A 23751-nucleotide genomic window follows, 5' to 3' on the forward strand; every position below is an offset into this window, starting at 1 on the left:
GCACTCATCGATTTTCACTTAGGTTTATATTTTCTTAGAAGCATCCATAAGTTATACTCTTGAATGTAAACATGAAAGCAGGAACTTCATCTTATTTAGTTTCCTTTGAAATTTGTGAACACTAAATATTGTAAAAACATTACAAAATATACCTGAATATTATAAAATGTCTTATATTGCTTTAAAATGCTTTTGGAAAAGGAATGTGGAAGGGTAGGAGAGTCTTCCCAAAAGTCCAGAAAACTTCCACCTTTTGAATATGTATATATATATATTTGCCTATATATACAAATATATATATATCATCCCAAACAGGAATCCACTAAATGTTGAAAGACTTAGTACAATACTTGTTCCCTAATTTTAGTTCTTAGACTTTAAATCAAGCAACTGCACTATTTCCACATATTCCGTACAATTGCTATCAATCATGAGATGTGTGATTTAAAGGTACTTTTCATCAGGCATTGCATGTTACTTTAACTTCCTATGAAATATTTCTGATTTAAAGCACTATTACTTTGTGATAAAGATTAAAAGAAATAATGTATGGAAACACTATAGAGTTTGAAGCATTCTGTAAAGGTAGCATATTTTTCTAAACTACTAAAACCTGCTATTATGCTAGTTCTGTCCATCTTTGGCAAGATGCTTTTGGTCAAAATGGGGAGTTTCATCTAGAATGGTTGACACTAGTTTGTTGCGTTGATGATTTTTTTTACACTTCAGAGGTGTATACTTTTATGTGGTGTGTGTGTGTGTGTTTGTTCTTTAAACAAATTTTCTTCAGGTTGTCTCAGACCATCAATGACCTTCATAGTATGAAGTTTTTGCCTTTTAAAAGTGCTGAGATTGACAAAACGTAGTGAAAGAAATCACTGCACAATACTGACCTTTTCACTTTGTCAGGCACTCTGTAGTTGGTTAAGCAAGATTTGAGATTATCTTAATAATGTAAACAGGCATATCATTTTTTCTTAGACTTCTTTATGCAAAAGAAAAACCAAAAGTGAAAAAAAAAGACAGCAAAGAAAAAATCATTCAAGTGAAGAAAATTTGTTCACACGCACATCGACTAGCTCAAAATCCATAAAATTTACTGACTTTTAGTGGGTAGATTCAGGGAATGTTTATTCGTTTGTGTAACGATTTTACATTCTTCATTTCTAAAGGCAATTCAAAAGGATTTCATATTCTTCATTTCTACAAAACATTTAAAATAGTGAATGAAAAACGAAATTTACAACATCATTCAGCTACATGGCAGAGACAAAAATCAACTAATTATAGTTTTCATACATAGCAACAAATAATTGGAAAATATAGTTGAGAAATATCCTGTTTACAATTGAAACAGATATTTTGGAATACCTGAAAATAAGGCCAATACATAAGTGCAAGACTATATAACAGCGACAAAAAAGAAACATTATTAAGGACCACTTAAAATAATCAAAATCAACAGGTAGATTATGTTCCTAGCAAAAATACTCTAATATTATACAGACATGAATTTTCCCAAGTAAATGTATAAAGCTAGATAATCACAGCAGGATTTCCATAAAACTTGATAAGCTAATTCTAAAGTTCACATGAGAGAGAAAATGGAAATAAGGAAACAAGAAAAGATTTAAACGAATAAGAGGGGACAAGCCCCACCAGAAAGCAACATGGTTTATGAATTTATTATAATTAAAGTAGCATATATCAGCATAGGAATAGATCAATGAACAGACTGGGTATGCAGAAAAGACAACATTATTATCGGAATATAGAATATTATAAAAATAGTATGATAATTAACAGCATGCATTCTGGATCTAGCATGGCTGGTTTCAAGTCTGAGTCTGACACTAAACTGTGACCTTGGGAAAATTATTTAATCTCACTGAACCTTGATATCCTAATGTATAAAATGGGGGTAGTATCAGTACCTATGTATTTTTAAGATTAAATTGATAAATCATATAAAATACTTGAAAGGTTGGACTACCCTCATCAGCAATCAAAAGATGTTATTTATAACATTCATCATCACAGTAAGACAAAGAACAACAACAACTAGTACGATTATCAGTGGAGAAAGGATAACTGATTATTCGTTTACTTAAACCAGACTTAAATTACTATATCACATCATTCACAAAAATAATTTCCAGATTTATTTGAAACAACTAATTTTTAAAATTTTTAAAATGATATCTGAATTAAAGCTATGCATAAAATATAATTATAATTTTGTAATGGGAAGACCTTTCTAAGCTAGATATAAAGACTAACAGCTATAAATATAATGATTGAAAAATGTATCCACATATTAATTAAGAATTTTGTGCAAAACACCATAAAGTCAAAAGACAAAAGACATTCTGGAGACAATATTTACAAATAGAATATAGAAAAAGTTGTACTCAGATTTCCCAGTGAAGTATAGAGTAACTTAGGATGGCTACTATACTCATATTAGGGAAATTTAATTATTGATGAAGGAGGATTTAGGGTAAGAAGATAAAAATTTATTAAAGCACTGCTATATGAAATTTGACAGTTCTGAGCTATTAAACTAGTAGAATTAGGGGAAATTTAATAACAAACTTAAATGTGTATAACATTTACATAATAACTACTAGACTTGTTAAAAATCTCCAGTAAGATTAAGACTGAATATGGAATGGGATTGAAATCAGATGCCTGATAATATTTTGGCTATAATGACATTAAATTGAATTAGCAAGCGTTGATATTCATGAGCATTTATAGAAGTAATGCAACAGAACGTTGGCTATGCAATACCCAACTGCAAACTTCCACAACAGCAAAAGCAAGAGTGAATAAAACATCTGTGGTAGAGTAGCAATTTCTGCCATTCACAAGTAGCAATCTTAATCCAGTATACGAATTAAACCATAGGTTTTTGGTCCTAATGTTAAATTAAAATATGTGTACATTTAGTCCAAGAGATTGTAGAACAGACTTTATTGAGAGGGCTGAAATTAGGCTAAACCCAAAGTATTATATGGTGTGGGTAGCCTGCTTAGAGATAAAAAGATAAATCATGGTGTTTACAACCCAAAGAGTCTATGATTCTTAAATTATTATCTAAAATGTAATCCAGATAACAAATGTGGTAGGTGGCTGCATACCTATGTCAGTAAAGGTCAAGACAATGGCACATATCCAAGCTAAATTACTCTCCAAAAACAGAGGATGGATCTGAAAATATCAGCTTTTCTCCGTCACTAGAAATTTACCAACCAATCCAATCTCTATACTAACCAGCCTCAATGTGCCCAGCTCTCTGCTGAAGACAATGAGGGAAACAAGAGTATAATTTTAAGATATTTACTATCTGAGTGGACAATTATAAAATAATCCAAGATTAACCAAGCGTTTCTAACAGTGTCACACTGTTTATTAGTTCTGTGGAAATTCAAGAATAGTAGAATTTGGTATAATATAATTATATTCCTAAAGTATTAATTGACAATAATAGCTAACATTTATTGATAGCTTACAGTGCCAGGCACATAGTAATTATCACTGATCATTAGCTATAATTAGTGCATGTTTCATGCACTGCGATATGAATTACTTTCACCATTGTATTAATTATCACATAAATTAGGTCTATTAAAATAAATTCAATAATATATGTTAAATTTATAAATAGATGAATGAATGAGTTAGTGTGAAAAAAACTGAGGTTCAGAAATTTTAAATAACTTGCCTAAATTCATATGAAAGAAGGATTTGAAACTTAAACTAAACCTTAAAACATGGGTAACTTTTGGACAGGAAAGGAAGACAGACATACCAAGTATGGAAAATGACAAGAGGAAAAGTACACAAGCAAAACAAGACCACATACTTATGGGGAAAAGAGACTATAAGTCTAAGAAGACAGAGAATATGTATTAGGGAATACATTTTGGCATAGGATGGGGACAGTGCAGCCCCTTAAAGTCTAAGAAGAAGAGTTTGAACATGACGCAGTGACTATAAGAGTGACATGAGGAAAATTTTGTTTAATAAAGGTGTAAACTGGCAGCATTGGACAGTGTGGATTTAGCAGAAAGAATCTATCTAGGGCTTCCCTGGTGGCGCAGAGGTTGAGAGTCCGCCTGCCGATACAGGGGACACGGGTTCGTGCCCCGGTCCGGGAAGATCCCACATGCCGCGGAGCAGCTGGGCCCGTGAGCCGTGGCCGCAGAGCCTGCGCGTCCGGAGCCTGTGCTCCGCAACGGGAGAGGCCACAACAGTGAGAGGCCCGCGTACCGGAAAAAAAAAAAAAAAAAAAAGAATCTATCTAATATAGAAAGTATTTGCAGTAGTTTAGGATCTGGGTTTTGATAGTGATTGCACAGGAAGTTTAATTAAAAAGATAAGCCTAGGAAATAGTTTGAAAGAAAAAAATGGATATAGAAGCAAAGGAAAAATATTAAGCAATGAAGAACTCAGTGTTTAGTGGGAAAGTATATAAAATGATGATTTCACTAAAAGAAAAAAGATATAGAATACAGTTTTTCTCAACTAAAAGAAAAATAGAATAGAAATCGATGCTAGTTAGGGGAAAGAGGAAAAATTCACATGACATTTGAGGTGATAGTATTATTTCCACATGTAGAGAGCCTGTGCATATGTGAAAAGATCAGACTAGGATACCGGTGAAAAATCAGGCTTAGAGATTAAGATTTTTAAGTTATGGTATGAAAAACATGTGGGAAAAATATGAAAAAGGAGACAATGGAAGAGGACCTAAGTTCAAGTTCTGATTGTGAAACTGAACTTGAGTAAGTCACTTAACATCACTGAAACTCAGTTACTCCACATTTTAAATGGAGAAAATAGTATTTACTTCACAGTATTTTGAGCATACAAAGTGAAATGCCCTTGCAAACTGTAAAGCTATGTAGGTAAAGAGCTGTTACATAGTTAAAGTCATGAGAATCAAAAGGTAGATATTTTAAGCTACGTATTTCTTAAGGGCTTCGAAGTTGAGACCTTGGCCTTCCCTTGATCAAAGATCCACATTACTGTGCTACAGAGTGGATGATTTATTATTACACACATTAAAAGGTCAGTTGGCCAGCCTGCTTCTGAAACACAGTAAAAATAATACCTAAGCCTTTCTAAATTCTGACAAAATCTTTGAATAATCATCTTTGGTGCTTACTTAATTGGAGAAATATAATTTTAACTAGAAAATAAAATAAATCAGAGAAATTTCCAATTCAAAAGTTCTTCTTATGGCATATTTACATGAGTAAAGAAGCATCCTAAATATTGCTCATACTTAATCTTTATTATTAAAAAGTTTTAAACCTTGAAATTGCATAATATTATATTATAAAATGACACACTTAAGCACATGATAATGTGCTTAAGAATGTGCTTAAGAATGCATGATAATGAATTCTTGATTTTTATTAGACTTAAAGTTACTAATTGCATTGAAATAAATAATACTGCCTTAGGAAAAATTGAAACATAGATGCCTGAACAGAGTACAAGTTCTTAAAGAAGCAGGACCAGGTAGGTTTTCTGTCCACAGACTATGTTTATAATATTATTTGATTTGTAAAGATTAACCTGAAAAATTTTTTATCCATTTTGGTTAAATGAATCTTAGTATTTCTTAAGGAAATCGCAACTCAAATTTGAGTACATAATGACAATTTATTATTTAGCGTAAATTGTGATTACATTTTACTTTGCCTTTTTCTCTGTATTTTTGGTATGCTAGCCAAAGTCTGAGCTATTCATTATAGAGTCACAGACATCACATTTCCACCTTCCAAAAGTATTTAAAGGATTATATGGAAATTATCCCAATTCTCATCAATATGCTTAAGCCTTCCCAGACAGGAACTATTTCTTATCTTTGCATACCCAGGACCTTGGACAGTGCCAGGCATAAACTAGGCATTTATCTATTTGGGAGCATATGAGTACGTGAATGATTTTGTCCTGCTGCTATATTTGTCTTATATATTGCTGGAGATACTAATCACCAGGGCTTGAACATCTTTTTATTTTGCTGTAATGATATTGTTTGAATGCAAAACACTCCTAAATTGTGTTATTTCATTTTTAATGCAAGATATTACACTTGGAAAATAAAATCTGTTACACTAAAATTCATATTAATATAAAAAATTATTCAAGATATTGACCTCATTTTACATACAAAACCACAATATTAATGTAAGAGAAATTTAAAATAAATAAAATGCCCTTTCTAAAACAGTGTTTATTTTCATTCTTGTCTTCAAGTTCACCAAGGAATTCTTAAAGGTAAGAAGAACTTCATGCTTTCCTCCACACCACTCCCCCTCCCATCACCACCAAAAAATAAAAATAAACAAAACTAGAAGGGAAAAGAGAATTTTCCGGTCATTTAAAAATACTATTACTGGGAAGTATTATGGATTCTTGTACATCGTAAAGGCACATATTCTGAATTCCCTTTTCCCCCTGAATTTCCTTTAAATGCCTATCTTATAATAAATATATTAGATGATTCCTGTTACCCGCATGCACTACTATAAAGATTATGGATCCTGGTAATTGTTCCTTGTATTCACAGTGGAAACTGGAACTTAATAAAGGAGAGAAGAAAATGTACCGAAGGCAAACCCATCTGTAAAGGATCGCTGTAAACCGGTATTTATTCGGTTTGTACTAAATTAGTCGTGGCATGACAAGAACCCTTTGTCTGTGGGACCGTTGGTCTGGCAACCATCATCTACCCGTGGAAAAGACGTCTGAAGACTCCGCCCGGGCTGGGGGTGGGGAAGGCGCGCCGCGTGGAGAGCTCGACTGAGAATTAAAGGGAGCGAACAAAGAGAACTCCCAGCAGCCGCCCGCCAGCGCCTTGCCGCTGCATCAGGAGACGTCAGTCAAGCCCGGAAGGCTGTTGGAATCCGCCTCCCTGCGAAAAGCTCAAGTAAATAATTGATGGCGATTGACGCGGTCCAGGACAAAGCTTTGAGGAAAGCCAGTGCATCCGATTTCGAGCGGTTTGGGAATCTTCCGCCGAGTAAGGGGTATGCGAGTGCAGCGAGGACTGTGAGCTTGGCTACCGGTCTTCCATCGCGGGCGTGGCTCTGGCCTTTTTGTCTTCTTGCCGCCCGCCCCTCCGCCTCCGCACTCCGCCTTCTTCTCTTCCCTTTTGAAAGTAGCCTCTCTTTGGTTACTTCTACGCAGTCCTCCCTTGCAATCCCGCCCCCTCCCCTGCCCAGTCCGGTGAGGCCAGCTCACGAATATCAGTGCACTTCCCGGGGAGCGTCTGGCACGGCTTGGTACCTTGCGTGTTCGCCTGCTCAGAGCCGCATCTCCAGCCCAGCCGCGGGCCGCCAAGGAGTAATCCGTTCTTCCGGCCGTTGAGCCTCCACGTTAACGCCATTGTTTGGAGAAACAGAGTGGGTGTGGAACTGGGGCGAACCGGTCCAAAGTCAAAAGTGCTCAGCCAGATAGTCGCATATATAAAACTACGAAGTTAAACTCTCCTCGTCTCCGAAAAGACACAGTAAGAACCCTGAGGTCCCCGGAAGATCAGAAGGAAAGCGCTGTTGATTTGCTCCAGCCTCAAAACATCGCCTCTGCCAAGAAGTGAGCAGTTCTGGATTTTCTAAAGGGATGGGGAGGGTGAGTGGGCAGATAAAACTTGAGATTAAAATTGTTGGTTTACGCCGTGCTGGGGTTGCTGGGTTGGCGAATTTCATAGGAGAAGCCTCAAAGAGACACAGCATCCTGGTACTTTGTGAGAACCACGTGACAGCAGCCAGGTACCTTTGATTGTGGGAGCCGAGTTCCTGGAACTCGAGCTTTCTCTTGCGATAGAGCTGTATGGGGGCCGAATTAAGTGTTCTCTGGTGGCTCTCAGCTTCAGAGTGGTTCTGCCTAATTCGAAACAAAAATAAGTTTGCATTGGCAATATAACTTATTTGGGTGATCCCGGTTAGTGTGATCTGCTAGTGAACTAGACCAGATATTCTAGGAGCATGTTGCTCTGGGAGAACACGTAGAAAATAAGTTGATGGATGACTCCTCCCTCTCCCTCCCCATGTCTTCTTTGTTCACTGTTATTTTCCAAATTGAGTTGGAAGGAGATCCCAGAAAGAGAAAGGGAGATGGAGGAGCCTTCCAGTAATATTTCTTTATAAAATGAGGGGTTACTACACATTGACTAAGCTATGATACTTAGACAATAACAGGACTAATGCTAGTAAAGTAACTAGCAAGTATCTCCTCCCCTAATAGGAGGATTTTTTTTTTTAAGCAGAACTTTCTGCCTAGTCATGCCCTTTTCAGTCATGCCCTTTAGAGAGAAATTATATTTCTAAGGAAAACGCACCTAACTGACTAGCTAAGCAGCTGGATCACTAGGGAGAAAAAACCAGGAGGCAGTGGGTTTTGAGTTGCTATTTTCCAGATTTTAAAAGCCAGTGATGGATTTATCTTGGAAAAAATACAAAACAGAAGTTGATCTTACCACCGTGAGTGAGGATGCACCAGCCTTCTTGGGTGCAGGGTCATTCTGTTTTAGCATTTGGCTTCATGGAAAGGACTGGGCACTTTAAAAGTACACCTTTGCCTGTTATGTAGCATCTGAGAAGGTGCTTAATAAATGAAAATACTTTGTTTAGCAATTACACTTAAAACTAAAGCAATTCACAAGAACATTGAAATTTAGATAAGTGTAGAAAAAGTTATCACCTGTAATTTAAGAAATTGTGCAGAGCCACCAATAAATTTTTCCAAATGATTTTTAATTTATTTCTCAAAACTAAAAAATAAATAAATTAAAAGAAAAATCCCTTCAGCGCTGCTAATGACTAAACCACATAGATGATTTTTAATGCCATATTTTCTTGAAACTGAAGTTGGCTTAAAGTCATTCATTATTTATATTTTCTTTTAATTCTAGTCTAAAGGAAATTGGGTGTATTTCTCTCACAAAATGCAACGTTAAGGGCTAGAGCTGTTTGAGAAAAATATCATTTATCCATAACACGTGTTCTCTAAGAAAAACCCTTTCATAACTCTTTTCATCTAATTGACACTTGGGAATATCAATTAAAACTTTCTCCATGAAATTAGGCTTTGAAACGCAGATTTGATAGTGAGGAAACCAAAGCTGAAAAATCAGGGTATTGACAGTTCTAGCCTTTGGACTTCTTTTCCTTCTGAAGCTTCTTGCCCTTATCTTCTTAAACAAACAAACAAACAAAAAACTCCCTTCCCATCAGTTCCTTTCTGATTCCATCCTTGCCATAACCTGCTACCGTGAGAATGGGAGGTTCAGCGGCTTTCAGATCTTCATTTTACTGAGGTGGCGTGAGATGGAGATAGCGCCTCCCTGGGCAAAACGAGAATTGACAATTCTACATCCTAGTTCTAAAGTCTAGTCTTCTATTAAGCGCCGTCCAAATCTCATTTTCTAGGGCTTCTCTTGTTACGGAAAATCACTCTTTGCTCTGTAACAATGCAGACACGCTGTGTGCTTTCCTTCTTTTGTTTCTGTCCCAGATTAGAAAGGAAGGTTGCTGGCAGTGAGGAGGGAAGAGAGTGATCTGGTGATAGACTATTGTAAATCGCCTCTGATAGATTCTTCCTAGACCGCAATGAGTCAGCCACCGACGGGGGGCGCTGCCCCTGCCACAGCCGCAGCTTCTGCCGCCACAGCTGCCACTGAGGCTCGCTTGCACCCGGAGGGCAGCAGCAGAAAGCAGCAGCGTGCTCAGTCACCCGCTAGACCGAGAGACAATTCGGTCCGACAGACCACCGCGGCCACCCGGTCCCCGGTAGGGGCTGGCACTAAACTCAATTCTATTCGACAGCAGCAGCTGCAGCAGCAGCAGGGCAACAAGACCGGGAGCCGCACGGCGCCTCCGGCCAGCGCCCGAGGAAGCGGAGGAGGGGCGGAGAAGGCCGCGCCCCTGGCGCCCAAGGGGGCCGCGCCGGGAGCTGTCCAGTCCTTGGCTGGTGCTGAAGTGGCCCCCGTGGCGACCCTGGCCCCGGTGGGTGTCAGGAGGCCTGGCGCGTCGGAGGAGCCGCCCCGGGAGCTAGAACCCGCGTCCTCTAAACTCGGGGAACCCCCTCCTCTCGGAGAAGGAGGAGGAGGGGGTGGGGAAGGAGGAGGAGCCGGCAGCGGCTCTGGGGAAAGGGAGGGGGGCGCTCCGCAGCCGCCGCCGCCGCCCAGGGGCTGGCGAGGGAAAAGCGTACGCGCTCAGCCGAGGGGCGGCAGCGGCGCGGAGGGGGCCTCCCCCTCGCCATCCACCTCCTCTGCGGGCAAAACCCCAGGCTCCGGCAGCAGAAACTCTGGGATTGGCGTTGTGGGGCCTGGCAGCGGTGGCGGAGGGAGCTACTGGAAGGAAGGATGTCTGCAGTCTGAGCTCATCCAGTTCCATCTCAAGAAAGAGCGGGCGGCGGCGGCGGCGGCCGCGGCTCAGATGCACAGTAAGAACGGCGGCGGCGGCAGCAACCGCAGCTCTCCGGTCGCTGGCGCCCCTGCCATTTGTGAGCCCCTCGCAGTCCCTCCCACCTCCCCAATGGCGGCGGCAGCAGAGGGCCCCCAACAGGGCGCAGAGGGCAGCGCGAGCGGCGGCGGCGGCATGCAGGCAGCGGCGCCTCCTTCGTCGCAGCCGCACCCGCAGCAGCTCCAGGAGCAGGAGGAAATGCAGGAGGAGATGGAGAAGCTGCGGGAGGAAAACGAGACTCTCAAGGTGAGGAGAGTGTGGGGGACGGGTTGGAGGAGGGGAGGTGTGGGCCTCGGAGCATTAGGGCGTGTCCTGGCGGGAGTGAGAGGCTGCTAACCTGTTAGGGAGCCTTCAAGAGGGAGGGGAACAGGAAATGAGGGGAGGGGGTCCCTAGGCCCTTTCCGGATCTAAAAGGGCTTTGCGATCAGCAGCGTTAGGTTTTTATTTAGATCCAAATCTGGGCCTTCGTTTCTCCGATTATTATGGTTTGGCTCACTTTTTCACGGACAGAGCTGGAGTAGGAGAGCGAGGGAAGGCCTAAAGAGGGCCCGTTTTTTCTAGTTTCTTCTTGTTCATTCAGCTCCGGGTCATTCCTGTCTCATGGAGAGGGAGCAGTAAAGCTGAGAATTTGGAGCTGGGATGGGGTGTAGACGGTGTATGTCCGAGGGGTGGGAGGCGAAGCTAATTTTGACCCGCGGCCTGTCACCGCCTCAGAACGAGATCGATGAACTGAGGACCGAGATGGACGAGATGAGGGACACTTTCTTCGAGGAGGATGCCTGCCAACTGCAGGAAATGCGCCACGAGTTGGAGAGAGCCAACAAAAACTGCCGGATCCTGCAGTACCGCCTCCGCAAAGCCGAGCGCAAAAGGCTCCGCTACGCGCAGACCGGGGAGATCGACGGGGAGCTGTTGCGCAGCCTGGAGCAGGACCTCAAGGTCTGCGGCGCCGGGGCCTGGGGGGCGCGCGGCAGGGGCGGTGGGTGGGGACTCAGGTCACGGGCGCTTTGCGTTGAAAGGCCTTCAGTGGTGATTGGCAAAGAGCTCTAGGGACACGGAGTTTCGCAGCGCCAACCACAGAATGTCAAGGTCCCGGAAAGGGAAGAGGAAAAACGGACAGGTGGGTCTGAAGAGTCCTGTGTGGGGGGAGGGTCTTGCAGAGAGCGAGCTCTGCGGGCTGCCCTGGGAGCCACGGTGACGATTACAAAGGTGGTGGGAGGAGGGCGCCTCCTTCCGCGGCGGAAACGGCGTGGCCGAGCGCAGGCCTTGATCTGACTTCCAGAGACTGTCCTCCAAGCGCAGGCCAGATGGAGTCAGGCCCTCTGGAGCAGCGCGGTGAAGACTCCTTCAGTGGAGTTGAAGCCCAGAATAGGAACAGCACTGGAAAGATATTAGAGTTAAGATTTCTCTCTGAAAGCCGCCCCCGTCCCCAACGCCTTCTTCCAGAACTCCTTCCTTTCTGTAATTACCACTTAGATAACTCCCAGAAAGGAAAACTGTCCAGCTTGTGGTCCCTTTTGGAAAAGTAAAGGGAGAGTGCGCTAAATGAAAGAACCATGTTCTTAGGGAGGTTGCTTCTTCAGAGTCTCCCCCAGTGGAGAAATTTCAACTTTGAAGTGCGTTTTTTAGATAGGTGTGGTCTGTTCGTTCGGTTTTACTGTAGGCAGATTCACTGACAACGCAAATCAGATGTTATCTTCATGGTCTGGGACAGCAAACGAAATATAATTTAATTGTATTAATTTCATGAAGATTTAAAAGCCGAGTGTAATTATCTTGTATTTTTTTAAAAAGAAAGCCATGGGAAAACATTTTATGAAAGCCGTTGTATCATTTCTCTTTTTTTCCTTTTTCTGACATTTGTCAAGTGTTGACTAGGCACCAGGCACTGTGGCAACCATTGTTACTCATGTTATTATTTCATTTAGGTCTCAAGGAGAAAAACCTGTAAGGAAGGGATTATGAATAGCATCATTTTACAGGTGCCCACAATGAACCTTTTATGAAAGTTAAGTGCCCAGCCCCTAGCCCTAGAACTTGGCTAGTAGTTGGTCAGGCTGGCTCCCCACTCAGTCCAAAACCACAGCCTGTGTCCTGAGATACAGCACCAGACTGCCCCACTTTTCTTCCAAACCCTAAAATTTCTGAGGTAATCTTAAAACAGGAGGCAAAAATGCACACACTAATTTAAACAAACAAACAACATTCTCAAAGACTAAAATATTTCTTAAAACTAAGCACCTGGAATGTTAGGATCAAAATTCAAGCCCCAGACCCTACCTGGGAATATTTTATTTTCTAGTCTTTAAAATAAGTGATAATGGAGGCATCTACCTCATAGTTTTGTTGTGGAATTAGAGACTTGTGAAATCTCTACACATGATAAAACACAATTGAACATTTATAACCATGATGTCATGTAGACATTAAGGGAACAGAGTGGAGAGCCAGACTACCTGGCCACCTTGTTAGCTGTGTCACCTTGAGCATATTACTTTACCTCCATGAGACTCAGTTTTCCTCATCTATAAAACAGGAATAATAATAGGATCTATTTCATGGGATTGTTGAGAGAGTTAAATGGTTTATGTATGTGAAATGGCTTATATGTAATGCATCTGGAATGATGTCTGGCATATGGTAGACACTATATACATATTGGTTCTAGTACTTTTAATATAACTTTAGCCCATTTGTTGTATTGTCTTTAATTACATTTTATTGTTAAAAACACTTTAATTTAGGTAGCAAAGGATGTATCTGTGAGACTTCACCATGAATTGGAAAATGTGGAAGAAAAGCGAACAACAACAGAAGATGAAAATGAGAAACTGAGGCAACAGCTTATAGAAGTTGAGATAGCAAAGCAAGCTCTGCAGAATGAACTGGAAAAAATGAAGGAGGTTAGTAATCAGTTATCTCATGGCGTGCTGTATATATTTAGCTCTTCATAGAGCGTACCAAAGACTAATATGACTGTTAAAATAATTAAATTTTTTATGATTATAGGACAGTTTGTTGTTCTCACCCAATATAGTAACAGATACATGATTTCATAGTAATAAATAAGTAGCAAAGAAGAAATTCTGACCTCTACCCTGCCTCTGACTTGACATATATGAGCTGTGACGGATGCTTCGTGTGTGATATCTAAATGGATGTTAATTAAATAAATTACACAGCTATACCAAACACAAAGGATATCAAGAATATGAAGGAATAAGCCTTCTGTTAGTTGAGGGGAAGTGCTAATCCTGTGAGATTACTACTGAGTTCATAGAAGCACAGACTTTTAGGATGAAAAAGACCATAAAGGCCATTCAATCTAATCTAATCATTGCTTGATTCCTTCTTATAACAAAGCCCCCCCAAATGGTCTAATACTTAGAACTTCACCAGTGACTAGCCCTTAAGATCGTCTCCAGTAGCCAATTTTATCACAGCATAGCTCTGTTTAAGGTTTTCTTTGTTTTGAGTTGAAATCTATCTACTTGTAACTTTAATAAATTCATCTCAGTCCTACCCTTTCGGGTACAAGAGTCAGAGTTCTCTTCCACATTAGCTATTAGAAAATTCCTACCATGTTTCCCCTGAATCTTCTCAAAGCACAAAATCAGTATCAAAGAAAATAACGAGAATAAAAGAAACAGAAAGATGTATCAAGAAATAATTAGAACTAACACACCATTGTAGAGCAATTATACTCCAATAAAGACGTTTAAAAAAAAAAAAGAAATAGTTTTGTGATAAGTAACAGTTTGAATTGAAATAATATTCTTCCTTGAAAACTGCCTGAAAATGTACAGAGCAACTTGTGAAAACCATTATTGAGAATTAGCAAATACACACGTGGTCCTCTGAACACTTCCTCTGCTTAAATATGCAGAATTTAAATGAAAATCCTAATCTTCCCGTAGACTAACTGAGATATTGGCACGTTCCACTGCTGTGTTTATCTCGAAATGGTAAAAAAATATAACTACCGTGTAACAGTGATCAGTTGTCAATTAAGAATGTGTGGCAGGAATTTGTAGAACACTGTTTCAGTGGGGTAACCTGTTTTGTGATCTAAGTTTCTGCTTATATTATCCTGAATTTAAACATTTTTAACATGACAAATTAGGGCAGAATCATTGTACTGGGGCTTCCCTGGTGGTGCAGTGGTTGGGAGTCCGCCTGCCTATGCTGGGGACACGGGTTCGTGCCCCGGTCTGGGAAGATCCCACATGCCGCGGAGCGGCTGGGCCCACGAGCCATGGCCGCTGGGCCTTCGCGTCCGGAGCCTGTGCTCTGCAACAGGAGAGGGCCACAGCAGTGAGAGGCCCGCGTACCACCAAAAAAAAAAAAAAAAAAAAATCATTGTACTGATATGTGACTCTTAGCTAATACCTAAGGGTGGCTGTGTGCTACAGCAGAAAAACATGGCGACTGGGAGCCGTGGGACTATCTTCACCAGTAACTAATCGGCTGACTTAAAAGTCCTCTAACTTCTGCTTGCCTCAGTGTATTCAGTTATAAAATGTTATTTTCAATGAAACTCTGTACGTCTTGCAGCTATCATGACTTTTATCATGAAGTCCAGGACACTACCATTAAAGAACAGCATAGATTTTATTCTAAAGTTGAGAGATCAAATATTAAATTAATATCAATATAAGGATAGGTTTCTTCGATAATAATGTACAGTTGAAGTTTGTGAAAAATTGGAAGTTTGAAAAAATTAAGTAGGTAGCTGTTATTTGATGGGGCTGTCATAAGAAAGTACTACAAACTGAGTGGCTTAAACAATAGAAGTTTATTTTCTCACAGTTCTGGAGGCTAAAAGTCCAAAATCAAGGTGTTGGCAGGGTTGGTTTCTTCTGAGGGCTGTGAAGGAAGGATCTATTCCAGGCCTCTCTCCTTGGCTTATATGTATATGCATCTTCACACTCACATGGCGTTCTCCCCATAGCTGTCTATGACCAAATTTCCCCTTCTTGTAAGACACCAGTCAAATTAGATTAGGACCTGCTGTAATGGCTTTATTGTAGCTTGATTGTCTCAGTAAAGACCCTCTCTCCAAATAAGGTCACATTCTGAGGTACTTGCTTGGTGTTAGGACTTCAACATGTAAATTGGGGCAGGGGCACAATTCAACCTATAAGAATAGCTCTTAAATACCTTCTTATGGACAAGCAAAAAGAAAGCTCATTGTCAGTTCCATAAGGCTCCATTCCATATTCAGACCTCACTTGCCTTCTTCCATACTCTTTGTTTATCCAATTAAAAATATTCAGGGTTTCCCTGGTGGCGCGGTGGTTGAGAGTCCGCCTGCCGATGCAGGGGACGCGGGTTCGTGCCCCAGTCTGGGAAGATCCCACATGCCGCGGAGCGGCTGGACCCGTGAACCATGGCCGCTGAGCCTGCACGTCCGGAGCTTGTACTCCGCAACTGGGGAGGCCACAGCGGTGAGAGGCCCGCGCACCGCAAAAAAAAAAAAAAAAAAATTCAAGTAAAAACAAACTTCACTGATTATAAGGGATAAAAAAATGCCTCGTGATTTGGCATTATATCAATGTTTTTCAAGTGGATATCTGGAAAGTTGGATTGGCATAAGAGCTTTCTGATTTTCATCCTGTGTCCAGGAAAGGGGGAAATTCCTATAGACCGCTGTCCATTAGCCAGAGAGATGAGACTTTTCCCATCTTAAAATAAAAGCCAAGATAATCTGGCTACTAGAAAAAAATGACTGGAATCTGGGGATGTCCTCAGGAGAATCATTGTAAAAATGCTTTTCCATTTGTTTTCCACAATTTTTCTTATAACTGTTTCCCCCATCAGGGTTCTAACTCTGAATTAGGAAGATACTCTTGCTGCATTAGGCAGTGTGGGTATGTGTTCATGCCAAAGAAGAAATTCTCATCCTCCTTGGACTTACAAAAGCCAAACTCCAATCCCTAATTAGAGACTACAACAATAAAAGTGTAAAAAATTTAGGAGCAGGTATGCAGGACATTGGCTTTTAAAGTGACCTTTTATTTTTAAAATGGACTCTAAAATAGCATTCACAGTTTGAGTAGGTGAGTGGTGATAGGGAAAAGAAATGGAAATAGAGAAGAAGGGAGAGAAAGCAGAAGTTAAATATCTGAAGGATTCTAAATGGTACAATAAAAAGAAAATGAAATATATTCTGGGAGAAAAGTTCCATAATCATTCACTAGAGGTTGACCTTCATAGTGTTCAGAAGAGTGTCAGAAATAGAAAAAGTAGTTTAAAAGTAGTTTAGAAATCAGAAATGTTTCATTAAAATTAAGATTTTTGTAATGGTGATTTTGTTATTCTCCAAAAAAATAAATATAAAAACTGAATTGCAATCATAACTGGCTTACTTTGTGCAGTAGAGGTTGTGAGTTTGAAGCCTGACTTGTCCCCATCTAACTTCAACAACTTCAGTTAATCATCTGCTTTCTTGTTTGTAAAATGAAAATATATTCAAGTCCTTGGTGAGTGTTAACCACACAACTTTTATCACTTTGAGGCGTTCCACCAGTGGAGAAAACATAACCAGGCCAAGCTTTCCATTATGAAGAAAATGCACTAGTTATGGAGTCAAGTCATAAAATGCCCAATAGAATACACTACAGAGAAGCAATCCTCCAACTCGCAGATTTTAGTTTCCTATATGGAGTCATATAGATGTAGAACAGCACAGCTGGGAACAGTAGGCCATCTGCTGGAGTTTGGAAACATTTTCTAAGAGTTTAACTGGCTTCAAGGGTGTTGCCCAATTGCTCTCAGGGCTGGTGGCTGCACAAGGTCCTGTGCACCTGCTCACATCCATCTGCTTATCTTCTCCCCCTGAGAGTAGGGGGTCGGTACTGGGGGAAAGAAGAGTTGAGCAGAGGCAGGATGGAGGTAATTAGTTGACTCTACTACTACTCATTGCTTGTGTTGAACAGCTGATGTTCTGCCACCTGTAAACAAGAGGGATCTCTTAGGATGCTTCCTTAGAATCTTAATGGCATTCTCATCCCACTTATAAAACATTGATTACTACTGGCATTACGCTTTCTTGCAGTAGAAAAATGCCTTTACCTTTATGTAACCTGGGAAAAATGCTTTTCTATCTTTCAGCATCACAAACAGTGAGACAGAGGTTTTTGTAAAAGTTATTTTATGGAAACTACAACTAGTTCTTTGAATGCCAGGATGGGTTAATGCACACATAGTGAGAATATAGAGTAGGCTATATACAGTATGGAGGAGGTTCTATGAGGGGTGAGTCTCTGCTACAGTTAATTGAGGATCACTGCCCTTTCTGAAGTCCTACTGCTGTGGGAACAACCTTTATTTTCAAAGCTTTGAAAGCCCTGTGCTCTTCAGGAGGAAGGTGTCTTCTCATGTCACCTTTAAAGTCTGGTACTTGGAGAAGCACTGCTGACAGATATTTGAGAAAAGAATGAACCAACAGAGGGTCTTTAAAGATGGAAAAGGAAAAAAGAGTAACAGTAACTGAGATGATGATGATGAGAACTCTTTGTTAGATCTTTTTCAGTTCAGAATCTCTTTGTGTCGTCTCATCCCTCACCCCGACCCAAGAATCTTAAAAGAAAATAATTTTCTTAGCTTTTACTGGCCTCTGCTCTAGGGGGCTGTTAACTGGCCTACTGCAATAGCACCATCTATCTTGGGACTTCTATTTTCTGTGCACTTGGTTAATATATCCTATCTATTACAATGAACTTTCATTCTAGAACACAAAAATAATTAGTACTATAAATTTCAACAGTAGTGCCTCTGTTTTTTAAAAAAAATTTATCGAGTACATAGAGAATATATCTGTTTACTCAGACTCTGTACAGGCAGAACACTTTAATAAACAAATGCTTGTCCTGACTGTTTACAACTACCTACTTATTTTCTTTTCTTTTTTTTTTTTAACATCTTTATTGGGGTATAATTGCTTTACAATGGTGTGTTAGTTTCTGCTTTATAACAAAGTGAATCAGTTACACATATACATATGTTCCCATATCTCTTCCCTCTTACGTCTCCCTCCCTCCCACCCTACTTATTTTCTTATATAAAATAAAGAACTGATTGTAACCATACTTGGTTTTTTTTTTTTTTTTTTTTTTTTTTTCTGTACGTGGGCCTCTCACTGTTGTGGCCTCCCCGGTTGCGGAGCACAGGCTCCGGACGTGCAGGCTCTGCGGCCATGGCTCACGGGCCCAGCCGCTCCGCGGCACGCGGGATCCTCCCGGACCGGGGCACGAACCCGCGTCCCCTGCATCGGCAGGCAGACTCTCAACCACTGCGCCACCAGGGAAGCCCCATACTTGGTTTTGATAGGGCATGTTTAAGTTATAAAGTGCAAAAAGAAATACTGAGTGATAAATCAGCAAAGAAGCAGCCCAAAAGACAGTTTAAATGGGGAATTTCTTTGGCATTCAAGTATTTTCCCCTGGTTCTGGTAGTTAACTTATAATTTGAAAAAATGGAACAGTAATCATTGATATTTTTGATGAAATTACTGTAAATATTCTGAAATGCATCAATTAAACACTATGACTTTAGTCACATCTTCTCAGAGGCAGTAGTTTGTTGAATAACATAGGCAGGAATAAAAGAAACTAAATTAAAAGCAAAGAATAATGTGCCAGGTAAGCATAGAAAAGCTTGTCTTCCAGGTTTTACCGATTGTTGCATTTTTAAAGATATATTGATTTTGGAATTATAAACCTTATTGGATTTTTTAAACGAAATTACATATGCAATTATATGCACTTTGAAGTGAGTCCCAAGACTCATTTGGGTAAATGGCACTTTTCTTTTACCCTGATGCCGAGTTCTCAGTAAAAGTGAAGTAGTGCACAGACCAGAAAATCCCTGTTGGTGGCTTATTTTGTGAAAAATATTGATTTTTTTATTATAAACCTCAAATTTCTGGGTTTTGTTTTACATAAAAGTACACATCAGCATTACACACCCTGTACAATGGATCAGATTTCAGTTCTTTTCTTGGCTGGAATTTCAAACTTTACATTCTTGAAATAGTAAGGCGCTGTACAAATGATGAACTCTTACAATAATGGACTAAGCACTTCCCATTGAGTACACATGCAGTTCCCATGGCTTCATAGAAATTGTTTAATAAATGATAAATGTATTTTGAAATGGTTGTTGCACTTGCTGATAAACCATATCCATGGGCGCTAAGTCTCTCACCCTGGACTCTGCTGGTTTAACAGAGGACCTGGGGCTTTAGGCCGAACTTTGAGTGATCTGCCTCTGAAAACTGAGCAGCTGACCTGTGTTTCGGTATCTTCGTGGAAGCATGTTGCCACATAGTTATTGAAGAGTTGTTTACTTCTCTGACTTCTCTATCCAACCTACTTTATTTATTTATTTATTTTTGCGGTACGCGGGCCTCTCCCTGTTGTGGCTTGCGGTATGCGGGACTCTCCCTGTTGTGGCCTCTCCCGTTGCGGAGCACAGCCTCCGGACGCGCAGGCTCAGCGGCCATGGCTCACGGGCCCAGCCGCTCCGCGGCATGTGGGATCTTCCCGGACCGGGGCACGAACCCGTGTCCTCTGCATCGGCAGGTGGACTCTCACTGTGCCACCAGGGAAGCCCTCCAACCTACTTTAAAAAGGGGTTTGAAATGGTTCTTAGTAAATCATAACCATTGAAATAAGGGTTTAAAACTTTGGTCACAGAAGAATTCTGGGAACATGAAGGAAAACTTAGTCCAGGGGATGTACACTGTTAATCCAAGTTTAGTAGCAGTCAAGTCAGGGAGAGAAATATTGAATGAAATTCTTACCTAGCTGTGACCTAATATGGAGGTAACACCAGGTTTCATGAGAGGTCTCCAGAATAACCGTGAAGAAAATCAATTACAGTACAGCAGAATGTTGACAATTATAAACAGACTTTATGTGATGATGGATGGCAACCAATGGATGGATGAGCCTTTGTAAAAATTGTCAGTTCTCACCTATACACTTAATAAATTAGGAATTCAAATTTTGCAGAAAATAAAGTTAAGACATTTTGTCATTAGCTGTGAATTGAGGGTGACATTAAAAATCACATATGTCATGGAGTCTAGAAACTGGCTTTGAAGTCTCACCTCTCATTCCCTGTTATGTTGAGCAATTTGAAATTTTTAGGCCTCAGTTTCTTTATCCATAAATGCAGAAGTTAAACTGAATGCTCTCAAAGGTCTCTATGAAAATGTCATTTTTGACATTATCAGTTATCCATCTCTGTGCTTCCTGAAAGTTCTGTTCATAGTCAGGATGCCACTTCATATCACTACTATTATTTTATTACTGTAATTTTTTGTATATTCAATCAACAGGTATTTATTGAACAGTAATTTATTATCTGCTAGAATGTGGCCATATGGATACCATGGAGGCTACAAATATACAGATATCAGGGGATTTCCTTGGTGGTCCAGTGGTTAAGACTCTGTGCTTCCACTGCAGTGGAATATATACACTGGGCAGAATACATACACTGGGCAGTATATAGACACATACACACACACACACACACACACACACACACAGATATCAGAATGTTGCATTAAACTGAGAGTTTGCACTCACTGAGGGCTCTGCTGAAGGGTTTTCAACCACAGAGACCAAGACCTACAACACTCTCTCTGGTTGTTGCTACTATTCAGCATTCAAGGACCTGGTTTAGTGTCGAAATCAGAACTGAAGACCCGATGTACAGGGCTGAGAAGAAGTGAAGCTTTCTGAATAATCTGAGCCCCACTTTGTATGTAGTCTTAGTTCTCCAACCCAGGAGGCCAATAAGACATCATGATGACCAAAGAATTCACCATCTTTTCCAATAAGAAATAAACCAGAGTATTGAATGATGGTACCTAGACATTCTAAGTTGTGCGGAAAGTCTCTGAGGTGAGTTCTTTAAACGTATAATTCTCTGCAGTGAAATCTGCCACCGGAAGGCTGCCAGGTTCTCACCCTATGGTGTGTGGCACGAGTTAATGAGTGCTGGTCATCAGTTAAACATACAAACATTTGTCTTTAGCTATTATTAAAATAATATGAGACTTCTCTGATGTTTTTTGAAGGTGAAAGTCTTTATGTTTCCAAGAGCATAATAAGAATCTTTTTGAGGTCCTTTGGCCTTTGTTGTGTGTATGACAGACAAAAACCTCATGTAGAACCAGCCCCCATTAAACAACCTAGTCCCTTCCTTACTCAGGGGTGTAGTTGTGACCTAACTTGTCCCTGTGGTGCTTTTAGGCTTTGGGACAGTAATTATCAACACTGTTCTCTACCACTGCCCTCTACCCACGGCCACCCTTGGCTGCCTGAGAACGGCCCTGCCTCTAGCAGTGGCAGAAAATAGCATCTACTCTCTGTCTCAGCCTTTTCCATGAGGCTAAAATCCCAAGACTTTGATCTGACTTTAGTTTAGCAAATATTTTTAAACAAACATTTACTGAGTATGTGTATAGTGTGTATAAGGGAATAACAGTTAATGTCGCCATGAGAGTAGTAGTCTTTCCTATCAGAAATTTAATTACTTTCTGATAGAAAAGACAACCTTGTAGAGATTGTATTTGACAGCAAAGTATTTGCTGAATACTGAGTACTGAATACTTTGATGTTCATTGTCTCAGTGTGGTGAACACTATGAAGACAGGGCCCTACCTATTTTGATCACTGTGGCACCTTCAGCGTCCAGTTCAGTGCCTGGCTTGTAGTCAGTTAGACCATATATTCTGTAATATTATAACAACTTCTATTTCATATTGAATTTGTCTAGAACTTTTTCCTGCACTAGAGTGTAAATTCCCTGAGGTTAAGGACTAAATCTGTCTTATTCATCATTGTATCCACAACAACCAGAAGTTCTTGACAAAATTTGACAAACAATAAATAATTCTGAATGAGAGAGTGAGTGGAAATTAGGAGAGGTGTTTCAGGCCCTATTTTGCAGAGAGAACAAAAAATGTGACTCAGAATCAGGGTTCTTTCCATGGTGCTGAGGCTATACAATAAGATGAGAAGGAAGCAGATGACTAACTCCAGCCTCACCCCACTTCCAGAATTAGAGGTCTCTTGAGATTTTTGCTACCTCCTAGAAATTTCCAGGCTTCTACCTTGCTTCTCGCAAACCCCAGTTATTCTCCAGAAGCAGCAACTCTTCCCTGAAACAAGATCTCATAGGCTTCTTGGGAGGGGGAATGAAGACGGGAGTTCAAAAACAAGAGGACGACTCTGATATCTGGGGTATCAGTTCTGCAGTTTAACTTCTGTGTTCTCTGGTGAGAAAGTGTGAACTGCATGTTTAGAGAATGGGAGAAGGCTGCAGATCCTTTCACTCCCAAAAACTGTCTAAATTTGCTTTCAATTTTCAATGTTTGGGACAGTCAATTCAGCAGTTAATTTGGCTGGGGAGATGTGGAAAATTACCCCAGGGCTGCAGTTGTTCAATAGCTACCAGTGTTGAGTACTAATTATAAGCCAGTCACTTTATGTATCATTGTGTTGTTAATAGTTTCATTTTAGAGCTGAACACTCAATGCTCAGAAAGCAGGCCAGGTCCACACTAGTCCATCTGCCTCCAAGCCCATGGTCTCCACTAGCCAGCTTGGCCTCACTGCAGGGAGTCAGGCTGCCCCTTCCGTCTTCTTCCTGACCCACACATGACCTGCCCTCGGTAGGGACCTCAGTACTCCTAGAATCTTTAAGTTCTGTACCCGTAGCACACATTTAGGGATTGCTCTGGGCAGGCTTTGAGAGAATACTTCCAAGGTGTGTCTATAGGAAAAATCTATTTTATCTCACAAAAAGGGAGTCTTTGGAGGAAAAAAAAACAAAAACAAATAACTAAGAACATAAAGCTAGAAAAATGTTTTCAGGTCTGTTGATCCTGGCTCTTCTTTTTACAGATTGAATACCTGTGTTACTTCAGATAGGTTATTTAATGGCTGATTCTCAATTTAATCACCTCTTAAAGGAAAATAAATATTTTCCCTATCCAGTCTATTCACAAGGATAACAGGAGGTAACATGGGTGAAAGTGCTTGAAAAACTGTAAGGTATGATATAGACATTAGATTGTGTTGTTGTTAGTATAAGAATATAATATGTGTTAATAATGTTATTATTATCACACAGCTCTAGATTAGCTGATTAAGACAGCTCCTAGAAAGAAATTTTAAGTCCATGACGTTGAAACTTTAGATCTATCTAGGGTGCTTATTCTTTTATACAGGCCTTTGAAACACTTTTGCTTT

At 40.4% G+C, this 23751-nt stretch overlaps 1 protein-coding gene across 6 annotated transcripts in view; it reads left to right on the forward strand.

Moving 5' to 3' along the window:
• The first annotated feature begins 6936 nt into the window (after positions 1–6936).
• The window catches only part of MTCL3 (MTCL family member 3), a 61927-nt gene continuing 45112 nt past the window's right edge, over positions 6937–23751 (forward strand). For 4 of the 6 annotated variants that reach the window (XR_003428665.1, XR_003428664.1, XM_027086848.1 and 1 more), the window contains exons 1-4: positions 6940–7611; positions 9532–10727; positions 11196–11420; positions 13226–13384. Coding sequence is in view for 4 of the 6 variants with exons in the window: in XM_027086848.1 (XP_026942649.1) it covers positions 9627–10727; positions 11196–11420; positions 13226–13384 (1485 nt within the window). In the remaining 2 variants the exon portion in view is untranslated. Of the gene's footprint in view, positions 7612–9531; positions 10728–11195; positions 11421–13225; positions 13385–23751 lie in introns of all 6 variants that reach the window. The other 2 variants (XM_027086873.1, XM_027086884.1) reach the window with 2 other exon arrangements.

The sequence above is a fragment of the Aethalodelphis obliquidens genome, unplaced genomic scaffold (assembly GCF_003676395.1).
Source record: "Aethalodelphis obliquidens isolate GAN/ISIS:26980383/991018 unplaced genomic scaffold, ASM367639v1 scaffold3, whole genome shotgun sequence".
Classification (NCBI taxonomy): domain Eukaryota; kingdom Metazoa; phylum Chordata; class Mammalia; order Artiodactyla; family Delphinidae; genus Aethalodelphis; species Aethalodelphis obliquidens.